Below are 13291 nucleotides of genomic sequence, written 5' to 3' on the forward strand. Positions count from 1 at the left end.
TGCAATTTAAAAAGTTCAGATTGAACAAGGCTTTGGACAACTGGATTTGGGGTGTCTCTAGTTTTAGAGCCTGATGTTGTTGGCTGAGGACCCTTTTGAGATTTTGGTGGGTCCTTTCCACGATGGCCTGACCTGTTGGGGAGTAGGGGATGCCTGTTTTGTTCTCTACTCCCCATTGCTGCAGGAAGCTTCTGAACTCCTTGGATGTGTACATGGGTCCATTATCAGTTTTTATTGATTTGGGGATGCCCAGGAAGGAGAAAGCCTGTATTAGGTGTTTCATGGCATCACTAGACTTCTCCCCTGTGTGGGCAGAGGCATAGACAGCGCCAGAAAAGGTGTCTACAGATACACGGACATACCTTTGCCTACCAAAGGACATGATGTGTGTCATGTCCGTCTGCCATACCTCACAATCCTCTGGGGTTTGCTCCTGCACTTAGGGCTGGGAGTGTGTGTTACTGGCACGAGGGACACATTGACACCATTGCCCGAGCCTGTTCCCGAGTTAGGTGGAACTGGCGGACTATGCCTGGTGCATTCTGGTGAAAAAGCTGATGGCAGATTTTGGCTTGTCCAAAGATGTTTGGGAGTGGGGCCATCTCCACAGGCGCAGCAAGAGCATCAGCCCTTCTGTTGCCCTCAGCTATGAATCCTGGTAAATCGGTGTGTGATCTGATGTGCATCACATAAAATTGTTGCTCTCAGTGGGAGATCAGATTTACTAGTTTTGAGAGCAAGCTGAAAAGTGCAGAATTGGAGACCTCACGCAGTACAGCTTGTTCAGCTCTGGATACTACCCCTGCTACATAGGCCGAATCTGTGACCAAATTGAATGGTTCAGGAAACTTTTCAAAGCTCTAACAACTGCAGCCAACTCAGCTACCTGAGGCGACCCTTCCACCTTGACAGTATCTTTTCCCACTGCTGAGTTTGAGGATTTTTCCATGTTATTACTGATTTATGAGATGCTCCAGATGCATCTGTAAAAACGGTTAAAGCCTTTAAAGGCTTTCCTGCTCTGAACACTTTTTAATGACAATTTGAACTGAATTTGTTCCCTAAATAATTATGAGCAGGCCGATGAATTGAAATTTGACCTGTGTAGCTATCCAGAGCAAACTGCAAAGCTTCATTTTCATGAATCAGGTGCTCCAACACTGCTTTTGTGATCTGGCCCTAGTTTATCCCAATTGGGATGTGAATACACTCAAAATCACATCCTGCCAACTCCCTGATCTGGGTCCTGGCTTTCCGGATCAATTCTGCTACCACTTCCTGTGGCCTGGTCATTCTTTTGGACCGGTGGTGACTGAGGAAAACCCACTCTATGATTAAGAGGGGAACCCCTACAGTCTTTGTCCTTTTTTGATTTTTCCACTCTTTCCCACTGAAAAATCATCCCATGCAAGTGTGGCAATTTGCCTAAAATGATGAATTTGAATGGCAAGTCGGATTTGCACCTGTTGGCCCGTCTGGTGGCCATACAGTCCTGTACCTTTTCTAGGGCTGCTCTTGCCTCTTGGGTGAGTGTCCTAGGAGAACTTAGCTCCTCTCCCCCTTTTAAAGATTAAAGAGGGGGTCTGGGTCCTCAGTGGTCAGACCTAGCCAAGGTCTTACCCAATTTAAGGACCCACACAGCTGCTGGACATCTGCTAAGGTCTTGATGTATTTTTTGACAACCAATTTTTTGCGGCACAATGGTCCGCTTACCAGTCTCAAGACCCAGGTGCTTCCAATGGTGGCATCCTTTGAATCTTTTCCTCCTGAAGCTCAAACCCTGCAGCAACCAAAGAATCTTGTCAGGTCAAGCACGTGGGACAGTAAGTCATCACTGGGGCACACACAAGCACATCATCCGTGTGTGCCCCCAGTCACACATCACACTGGGGACAGCAGGGAAGAGAGGTACCACTGACAAATAGATGGTGAGTATTTCATCCCTTGGGGAAGAAATTTCCAGTGGTATCTTTTCCTCAGGGCTTCTCGGTTGAGGGTAGGGACCAAGAAGGCAAAACGTGGGACATCGTCAGGGTGCAAAGGGATCTGGAAAAATCAATCTTCGATATCAATAATTGCGAAATTCCAATTTTGGGGGAACATCGCTGGGGATGGCATCCCTGGTTGGAGAGAACCCATGTCCTCAATGACATTATTAATTTGACGGAGATTGTGGAGGAGCCACCACTTGCCTTTGTTTGCCTTTTTATAACAAAGGCTGGGGAATTCCATGGAGACGTGGTTTCCACAATGTGGCCTTTAGCTAGCTGTTCATCCACTAGCTCCTGAAGCACCTTCAATTTTTCTTTACTGAGCAGCCCAGAACTGGTGAATCAGTTTTCCAATTGATTTCTGGGTAGGGCGCTCTTCAGTGGCCGCAGCCTGAAAAACCAGGGGGGGCATCTGGAATGCCAACCATGACCCCCCACTGGGCCATCAGGTCTCTCCCCTACAAGGGCCTCTGAATAATTCTAAAACAAATGGGCACAGTGTAGCTAATTGTCTGTTTGGCCCCTTAATTTGCACACACCTTTTGATTGTTTTGCCCATTTCATTCCCCCTATACCTTCTACGTGCCCGGCCACATTTTGCAGTTCCCAATGTGAGGGCCACATCCTTTCTGTTACAATCGTTATATCCGCGCCTGTGTCCAAAACCCCTTTGAGGTTTATTACTCCCCACTGTGACGGACCTCACACCCTATTTGTCCCTCCCAACAACTCGTGTGGGGCAAACATCAAGGTGTTTGTTCCTTGTGCTGTTTTTTTCAGGGAACAGATCAGGTGCCTGCAACTGCCTGAGCTATTATCTGCCCCTTAGGCAGAAACAAAGGTGGGGTGAACACAGCACAGCCAGAGAACTAGTTTGTTTAGGGTTTGATGAGACGAGACCTGGAAGGATCTCAATCTCTCTCGGTGTGTACTTGGTGTCCCCAAGAATGACATACTTAGTGCCAACATGTTGCCAGGAGCCTAGCACGTGTAGATCCAATTAACCTAAATGCCAGTCTGCGTCACTTAGGTGCAAGGATTCTGTCAGTTGCAACCTAGAAGGCTTTTGGAGACATTCTGTGGTTAGACAGGGTCTGCTCACGTCAGGATCTGAAAGGGTCATATCTGGTGACTTCTGCTGAAAGGTAGAACCGGTTATAGCAGGATTATTTAATTTAGCATTTGCATTTTCTAGTTTCTTCTCCCCCCTCCTTGGATTTGCCCTATTTGCCCGACACGCTGGGCAAGCAAGTACTGACATTTTAGTTTCTTGAAAAATTCCCTTTGAACCCTTGAGACCTCCCGTCCCCATTGTCCCAAAAGTCTAGAAATTGCTTCTTTAAAGGGCATTGAGATGCCCAATGTCCAGCCTGATCACACAGGAGACACATCGTTCTTCTCTTGGGTGGTGGCTGTGGCACAGGCACAGGGGCTGTGGTGTCTGCAGCGGCAGCTCTTTGCGGTGGTCTGAATGCATCTCTGGGACTGTGATTACGGTGAGCTGTCATGAAAGGGACCTTCTGGGTACATACATGGAGCACGTCATCTAAGGTTGGAGCCGGGTCCATGGGCAGGCTGAGGATGGCTGTCTTACACTGTTCATTTGCGTTAGTCAGTGCTATCACCTCCAGGACCTGTTCTTGGGCTCCTTCATTCTTAACCTGTAACTCGATAGCTTGGGTTAATCGCTCCACAAACATTACAAAAGGTTCTGATGGAAGCTGCTTCATTTTACTGTAAGGTTGGAAGGACCCATGGGGCTGGATTGAAAAGAAGGCTTCGAAAGCAGCCTCTTTAATGCGTTCTAAAACAGCTAAAGGAATTTCTTGAACCTGCTTGAGTGCTGCGACTCATTCACCATCACCACATAGATGTTCTAATCGAATTGGCAAATTATTATTATCAACAGCCATTTCAGGATTTTGCCAAAGCTCCGGGAGTAAATCTCTTCATCTTTTTTTCCATGTAGAGTCCCAAAGCCTAAACTGTGTGGATGAAAGGAGGGCAGAAAAAAGCTGCCGGAGGTCAAAGGGAACAATAGGATTCCCTGCTAAATTTGCTTTTAAAAAGGCTGTGAAAGTATTCACTTTCGTGTCCAAATTTGGCCTGAGCTTTGCATAAACCCTGAATCACTTGTTGGGGGAAGGGGGTCCCAATTCCTGTGGACAGCACCCCCTCTTTTTGACCGTCGGTATTTGACAGGGGTAGCAGAAAAGCTGGGATCACTTCCTGCTTCTGGTTCCAGGCTCCACCCCACCACCCTGCCGGGGCATGGGAACTGGGACTGTGGGCAAGGAAACCGTGGGAAGCAGGGGCAGGGAGGGGCTGGAGGCTTGAGTCACAAGGGACAGAGTTGGAGGGAGGAGGTTTGAGAGTAGGGGCAGAGTCAGAGGAGAGGGCAGTGCTGGGGGGCGGCACCGAAGAGAAGGGGGGGTCTGGGAGAGGAAGGGATTGTGAAAGGGATTGTGGGAAGGAGGGACAGACAAGAGAGAGGCTCCTCATGACTCGTGAGCACATGGCTTCGGCCATTTTGGGAAACACAGGAGTCCTCCCCATCTTGTTAGCCCCCTTCCGAACTAGACTAGCTTGGGATTCACTAAGATGGGGGTTTTGTGCACTCGAACTGCCTGCAAAAGCAAACCGAACCCGGGGTTTACAAACTGGGAAAGAAGGGAGTTTGGGGGAAAGTTTAGGGGTTTCTTGAGGAATATTTGATTTTGGGGAAGAGATTTTGGGGTCAGGATAGGGAGAAACTGAGGAAACTGGGGAAAGTCCACAAGGAACCACCTTTTTTTTCTTTTCATTTTGTTTTTTGCATTGCAAATAAATCTGCAAGCTCCAAAGAGCAAAATTTGCTTTTTCCTTATCATTAGGGGAGCTTGATTGAGACAATTTTTTTACAACAACTTCCCAAAATTCTGGGGAGCTTAATTGCTCAGATGATACATCTGGAAATTTAGCAAATAACCACTGAAGGAAATTTTTTAATTGCTTCTTGGAAAAATGGGTTTTCCCATCATCTGAGGCACTTAAAATTTGATAATAGGCTCTTTATTGAGACACAGCCAGCCTAGCACCCATTTTTGGCTCAGACTTTAAGTTTCTGTGTCCCCTCTGACTGAGAAACCGAAAGTAAAAAATCCTCACTGAAGAGAAAAAAAAGCCAAAAGGGGAAAACAGTTTCCTTTTCCACCCCCCCTTTTCCCTGGCTGCCAAAAGAAAGCACCTTGAAGGTTTTTACTCTGAAAGCAAAAACCTTCCCTGAAAGGAAAAACCCTTTTCCCTGAGGTTCAATGCCTCTTAAAAAGATTTTCCCTTAGAAAACTGCAAGTGGTACTCACCAAAAATCCAGCTTTCCTTTCCTTTCTTTCCAAATCACTCCTTTTGCCTGAGACTGACCCTTTTTGGTGGCAAAAGAGCTTCCAGTCTCTGATCCCAGGATCAGTTTTCCCTGAACATGTGGTCACTCTCTGGGAGCAGCCTGCCAGTCGAGGGCTTCTTCGCAGCATTCCCATGGGATTTTTGAGTCCAAAGGAGAAAACTGCAGCCCTGGCCTGTAGAATCCTGTGTTTCGGAGACTCCACAGCGAACGCCAAGCCTGACGGGTCTGTCTCTGCATGGGTGGGCTACATTTTTTGACTCACGTACCTGCGTGAGATTCCTCGGCCATGTGCTCCCCGAGTGGTTCTTCCACCTTTTTGGGAACATTTTGTGGCTTCGAGCCGCACGTAAGGTGCCAGTTGTGGTATTTCTTTATGAGACTAGACAACTGCCGATGGCAAAAGGAAAGAGTCTGCTCTCTATCACCAGGTGGGATATAACAGCTTTTATTCTCGAGTCCTGCCCTGCTTGGCTGGAGCTCTTCCCGGTGGCTCACCGGTACCAGAGAGACCGAGGCCTCGCCCATGCTGGGGCTTTTTCCCCAGGTGGCAGGGCCCAGAGGCAGGGACAAGACACTACCCAATCAGGGAGAAAGTGGCAGCGGAACAGAATTGGGTTACAGCTGAGCAAGGACAAACCACATGATTACAGATCCGATGAAACACAATATAAACCAAATTAATGCATTACAACAGCTGCCCACTGCTAACACATGATCAAAGGAAGCTGATTACTGTAAATAACAGAATTGTAATTCACATCTCCAATTAATGCTCTAATTTTTACATGTGGAAGGGCCTTTCCTTCTCAGATATCTGTTCAAAAATAAATAAACTCAATAGCACCTCATTATCAGATTATTATCAACAGAAAACACAGCTGCATGGTAAGATTTGAGCTCATATCCTAATGTCAAAAGTGCAATTTTATTACTGAATTAAGTCATTAAATGATGAAGCCCAAAAGAACTGAATAAATATGCATAATACTCTAATATGGGATATTTGTCATCAATTAAGATGGGCCATAGGTGACACAGCAGGATACAGGGAATAAAAGCCTATATAACTTCAGTCTTCAAAGCAAATAAATAACTTCTGATAAAATATCCATGCATCTAGTTCACACTCTGCATATGGACAATCTCAAAAATCCTGAATTCCTTCATCCATGGACTACACCACCATTCCTTTACTTGACCAAGGAATACTACTCAGTTGCACAAAGCTGTTCTGGTACTCTTGATGGTTGTTGCCACTTCTTATATTTGAGAAAATCAGTATCAATTTTTCTAATCACTTTCAAGCCTTACTACATTGGGAGACCTAAAGGAAATACAAGGAGCCTTAATTGGCAAGATAATAATAGATATAATTGCATATGCAAAACCCCACTCATAATCTCAACCAGTCAGGCTACTGTACCACATATATAGGAAATGCAGCAGGTATTCTCCACCCGAGCAGCAATTAGTGTTTGATCATCTTGACAGCTTGGCATCTGCTCCAATGGTTCACATTTTTCTGGATCACATTCTGAAAAAAGGGCAACAGACTTATTCCTTTAGGTGAAGCTCAGCATTCCTCCTTTTTTACGCTACATCCCAAGGAAAGGCAGTTCAGAGAAGAGAGGTACTACAAGCTGCCTTGGAAAAACTTTTACCTTATATCCCAAGATCTTGCCTGATTATTTAACAAAAGATTGCACCACATCTGCTCAAACTGAGGCACAGACAACCCCAAGCTATAGACAAAAGTGAATTATGTAAACAGCCGTACTAACAATGGTACCTACACTACCCCTATCCTTCTGAGTTGATCTATTTACTGTACTGATGTCTTTTACAGAGTGCACTTTTTACTTTTCAAAAGAAACCTACCACAAACGTAGCTGGGACAACAGGATTCCTCACTGTAGTACGTGGACCAACTTTTCCAAGCTGGTACACTCGGGGATCAGGAGCTCACAGAGACTCTGATTACAAACTGTCACATAAAGGGAAAAAAAGAGAACAAGCACCTTCTAAACTATGCATTTATAAGTTGAGTAGAGCAGTGGAAGCAAAATTTGCACTTAGATACCCCAAAACTCCAATTACAGACATATGAAAGACACAGTGGAGCAGCAAAAACTCCCATGAGGCAGGATTCAGAAGTGCTCATCATTTACAACACTCTTCATGGAGGCAACGTTAAACTAGAGCTGAGTCCTTGTGAGAATTAAAAAACCAAACCTCCTCTGGAAAACTCACTGCAACACCATACCAGGTGGTCAAAACTGGAAAATTGCTTGCAGTTTCTTTCCAAAAACTTTCTAAGCTAAGTAAGAATTAAGTGAAAAAAACCCCCACTTTTCTATAATTTTTTACTGGTCACTTTATATATTAGATAAACAATCATATGATTGTCTTTTTCCTCAGAATTATCCAGATCATTTGTTTATATTTGGATATAAAAAATAAAACAGTAATCTCTAAACTTGAGGGAAAAGCAATTCATGTTCAAATAAACACAGCACTATTTCAGTCCTCCTCCTATCCACTACCTACTACCCTACCCCAAAACCTATTGAATATTGAGCCAAACAACTTCTACAGTTGTCTACATAATCTGTAAATTCAAACCAAAGTAATTTCCATTTTCTTCCAAAGTAGCATGTGTAACAGGAAAAACAAATCTCAGAGAAAGGACATCTCCATGTACCAGTGGGCAGTATTCACAACCATGAAGGAATACTTACTACAGATCTTCTGAGGACAGCATGTCTGATCATCAGGAACAAGCAAGGCCACTTCTGCAAATCGCTGACACTCCAAATTGTGGATCTCTGAACAGTTGTACTCCACTGGAATAATGGTCTCACTGTCAACACATTTTTGCATACAGCATCCACTCAAAGAAGGTTCCCCAGATTTCACACCCACGGCATGAGGCGCTCCTGAGCTGTCTGTACAAGCTAGATCAGGACAACAGAAAGCAGAAGTGATTCCTTTTAAATTCCAATTTTGATCACCATTTTTCCCATAGTGGCTGTGGACCTATGAAGCATAAAAATCCCAGAGTTTTAAAGGTTTGATTATGTCCGTCACTCCACAAAAAAGTGAATGAGGAGACAGTCCGTGACTGAGTTTGTATAGGAAAGCAACACACTCAACACCTTCTAGAAGATCCAGGCCTCCAATTTGTTTTGTCTCCACTGCAAGGCCAGTCACTCAAAATCACAATACAATCCTTCATTTTTAAAAAATTATCTGAAAAGAAGTTACTTTTGCATTTTACAAATGTCAAAACTATTATTAACTTGCAGTGCTTTAGTAGTCTGATTTATCATAAACTGAATCTTTAAGGTTCATGTTGCTAGGGAGAAGAAATGGTCCATTATTTGATGTGATGAGGCAGAATTGCAATGAAAATAAAAAGGAATGCTGGCACATAATAACACATGTATTGAATAACACATGTATTATTCAAAATGTGTAATTAACTACTGTTGCATGTCATTTGAATGCCATTGGATATCAAAAGGTTGGACCCTTGGCAAAGGGCTTGATTAAAAAGGAAGCAAAGACTAGCACACTTACAGTAACTGAATACATAAACTTAAGCAAAGACTTTGAAGAGCATCCTCCAGCTGAGAGAAGGTGAGCAAAACTGTGCCACAAGGACATCCCCTCCCTGCTCACCTGCACAGTTAATGTTTACTGAGTATCTAGAATCCTAAAATGAATGACATAATCAAAACTCACACAACAACAGACCAGAACTCAGCTTATGAATAATGAAGTATCTGACCACCAACTTTCAGAGAATAAAGAAGAAAATCACATCCAAATATACCACATTTTTCTTCAGGAATACAAAGAGCAGTATGAGTCCGGTGAAGGATTGTCCCTCCAGCACAGACACAGCCTTCTGTTAGCACTGAGCAGGAGTCTGAGTCCAGAGGAGCAACCTGGTCATTCTGACAGCTCTCTGGAACCTCACAGGCAGCTATGCAAGGCCGGTAGGAGAAGTTTTCAGAGCAGGGGAAGGCTAGGAAGGAAATAAATCAATCAGACATTGTTTGAGTCGTAATCCCACGAGGCAACACCTAAGAGAACACATTATTGTCTTCTTGTCAGCTTCCTGTGATTGCCAGTTGAGTTGGATCTACCAGCCTGAAACACCAATACAAACCAGATACCTACGTAACAAATTCAACAAAAGGAATCTGCAGGCACTTCTACTTTTCTTCTTATAATAACATTTTCATCAAGCTTCAGTTTGCATTTTGGCAGCAGAGATATCAAACTGCAACAGTGTTGACACAAAATAATTCAAACTTCAAAAACGTTTTCAAATGCTATATAGATCAATCATAGAGCATTCTGAATAACTTGCAGTGACCAAAGAAATTGCATTACTGTGGTATAAAAAGAAGTGTGACATGTCCCTTCATGATGGATTGAATACATATTTACAGCTATATTTTGTAAGAGCTCCTTTTAACAGTTACTTGCTAATTAAATCCATACAAACTGAAGAATTAAAAAAAAAAAAAAATTGGGTCAAAACCACAGACCTTCTTATGTTATCACTGAAGGGGGCTTTTCCTAGGTGATCATGGACAGCACAAGGAGATGCTGTGATCCAGCTAAAGATCCCATTTGGCCTTACATTTTAGTGTTGCTGTGGGAGAACTCTGCTGCCAGGATGCATTGATAGCTCAGGTTTTACCACTTACATTCAATCTAATTTCAAAGGTGTTTAATTTCTCTAATCTATTCTCCAAAGACACAGCTTTTTGCAGCAGCATTAAAGTACATGAAGACTCAAGAAGCATTGGTATTTTCAACTTATAAGAACTCTAAAATTAGGCAAATTTTGTCTCTGTCAACATTAGAGGTGGGCATACATGAAGAACACTTACGGCAGTAATCAGTGCTCCTCCACACTATGCAAATATTGAATTTGTTGCACATTGCCACATAGGCAGCTAGTGAAACACATGGATTTCGAATGTACTCAGTGTCTCGGGCCCATATATCACAGAATTGCTCAGGCGGAATCTAACAAAGGAAAAAAAAAAAACAAACATGGCACCTTCATAGAGGCTATGCTAAGCAGGAAAGACTGACCTTTAAAAATATCCACTACAAAGAAGCCAAGAATTCATTTGTGGTAAGCTTTCATTAGTGTACAAAGATAATCTACTAGTATTTAAAAGTAAGACTTCCTGAACATGATTATACTCCTTAATTCCATCTCTTATAAGTGCTAAGGTAAGAGATATAATACAGTTTTTCTAGTAGAAGGCCCAATTAATTTGTTCCTTCTTACCTCTATTTTTTTTTACCTATTTTTGATCTCCTTTTCACCAAAATCAGCTATATACAAAAGGTCAAATGGAGTTTGTTATTTGCTCTAGGCTTGCTTTCAAGGGTTTCTTCTACAGTCTCACATCTCCAAGCTAGAACTCTGTCTCTAGAGCCTTTGAGAATGCAGGTTCTCAGATTACCTACTGCAATTTGGGACTTGTTAAATTACTGAAGGCTTAATTAAAATTCTAACACTACTTTCTTTTACATTTTTCTACATCTTATTGATACAGTTGAAATATCTGTGACTGGTTTAAGGATTACATGGTATTTGAAAACTAACGGGTGAAATTCTGAAAGTTGCTGATTGTAACTCTCCCATCAAGCTCTCATACTTTTCAATTACTTTACCTTGCAACTGTAAGCACACACAAAAATATGCATCTCATTTGACGGATATGGTTTACATGGCAAGCCTCACATCAGTGAAATTACCAAGTACACAAAACTATATCTGAACTGCAGCTCTCTCAATATGTAAGCTTTGAAATAGTTAACGTACATAAGGGTGACAGCTGCTGAAGGTCTGGTTCCACACCATTCTTAAGCACTCAGAGCAGTCCATGACTGAGCAATTAGTTTCCTGATGCCTGTCTTCTCCGACATACTTTAACGTGTCTGGCACTTGCCAGCTGTCTATAAAAGTCGAGGGTGCACTGCTTTGGCTTAAAACTGTCCTGTTGGGTAGCATCAAGTCATTTTTCAAGCTTCTATCACAAAACCCTATGAAATACCAGAAGGAAAGGGAAAAAAAAAAAAAAAAAAAAAAAAAAAAAAGGCAGGTTAACATGTGAAATATGTTTGAAGTGGCATATTCAAGAAAATAAACACCTTTTCAAAAGCTTATATAACATGACAGTATCACAACCTACAACAGATGTAAAAAGTCTTCATTAGGATCAAAATACACAAAATTCAGAAAAAATGAAGGAAAGCAAAAATAAAGATGCATTTCTGAATGGAAAGCTACTGCACATCAAAGAGCTCATCTATGAAATTGGGAAGTTTGCTCCTCAGCTGCACAAACACTAAACAAAAAATGCATTTTAGAAAAGGTTGCAAAGCACCTCTATGTATAGCAACAAATCAAAAATTGTAAATGTTATCAGAAAGGGTATGACTGTAAAATGCTAGTATGTTTATCTGATACCAGAAGGCAACACCACATTTTTCTTTCTGTTTTATGTAAGATAGTCAGCAATTCTGAAACACTTTGGAGCAAAAGGAGCAATGTAACATGGACAGTGACTGTGGTCAGCAAAGAACATTCAAGTATTGCAGCAGTCTCCTCAGAATATCCTTTAAAAATCAACAGGTAGAAAAAAGAATGATGGATCAGTGCCCCATTCTTTCTTTCTAATCAGTCTCTGAGGCTTTTGTATCAGGCTTCTAGAATGTTCTCTTCTGTCATCTCCACAAGCACAATCCTAATTTTTTATGTGTTCAAATCCTAATTCTTTATCTGTTCAAATAAGTATTTGTGGATCCCAACCCTTTCTAAAGAACTGATATGTTTTACCATTTTTAGCAATTCCTAATGACAATCAATGTTACAGCAACAGGCATTCAGAGAGTAAAACAGCTTTCTAAACTGTTTCTGATTGAACTTTTTGAGTCTTAATTTGCAACACAGATAGGAAATACTTGATGGTTCTGAAAGACTTCAAAGGACTGCTGTCATGTCAGGGACATCTTTTCTCACTTCTCTTACATATTGACAAGGAGATTTAAAACAGCAAAACTCAAGCTTCACATTTTTCTTGGCAGGATCTGGTTGCAATTAGAACTGACATGCTTAAATCTGCTTCACTAGTTTTGCTATAGAGATGTCCATATTCCCCTCCCACATCCCTCATCCCCATCCCAGCTCTTCAGCAGCTGCCACATTTGCCCAATTCTTGCACTGTAAAAGTCATTGTTATTTCTGAATCCTTCCAAAGGATGCTCATGCTTCAAATCTATAATGGTCTATTAAGTTTTAGCATTTCCATGAAGCTGAGAAATCGACATCTACCAATACTGCAGTTCAGCTAAAAGGTACCTAAGAAAGTTTGCTGCTTTTATTTACACTAACACAGAAAGCACAGAAAGGAGTTTAGGCTGGGACTAATTCACCCTGAAAAGATGCAGTACAAGGAGCTCATTTGAGGCAGGCTCTGTAAGTGGCACCAGCACTGTGCAGGCAGACTGTCCTGGTTTAGGGACAAATTTGGGAGAAAATCCCTGAATAGGATCCCTCTGGGAAGCAAACCCAAGTGGCCCCTCCCTCCAACCGGTCCGGTAAAAAACTTCTTTGGAGAAAAGTGGAAAAAACTGTTTTACTCAACAACAAAGTGCATACAAGTATAAAGAAATGAAAAATATGAAACAACAAAACTCTCGTTCTGGAGTGAGATAGCAAATTGAGAAAGTTCTTGCCGTGGGATGGAGCTCAGCTCTCTCTCAGTCTCATCAGTCCCAGTCCCTCTGGCCACTGCTGGAAAATGCCGAAGTCCAGGCCCTGGTGGACCGCAGGTGCAAGCCCCCAGTGCTCCCCTGGGTTTTCAGTCCAGAGCAGGTTTGA

At 42.4% G+C, this 13291-nt stretch overlaps 1 protein-coding gene across 1 annotated transcript in view; it reads right to left on the reverse strand.

Moving 5' to 3' along the window:
• The window catches only part of OTOG (otogelin), a 110267-nt gene that overhangs the window by 13414 nt on the left and 83562 nt on the right, over positions 1-13291 (reverse strand). The window contains 7 exon segments of the mRNA XM_040066164.2: positions 6797-6907; positions 7252-7294; positions 7296-7357; positions 8112-8327; positions 9209-9403; positions 10281-10419; positions 11231-11451. Coding sequence (XP_039922098.1) covers positions 6797-6907; positions 7252-7294; positions 7296-7357; positions 8112-8327; positions 9209-9403; positions 10281-10419; positions 11231-11451 — 987 coding nt within the window.

Source organism: Hirundo rustica, chromosome 6 (assembly GCF_015227805.2).
Source record: "Hirundo rustica isolate bHirRus1 chromosome 6, bHirRus1.pri.v3, whole genome shotgun sequence".
NCBI lineage: Eukaryota > Metazoa > Chordata > Aves > Passeriformes > Hirundinidae > Hirundo > Hirundo rustica.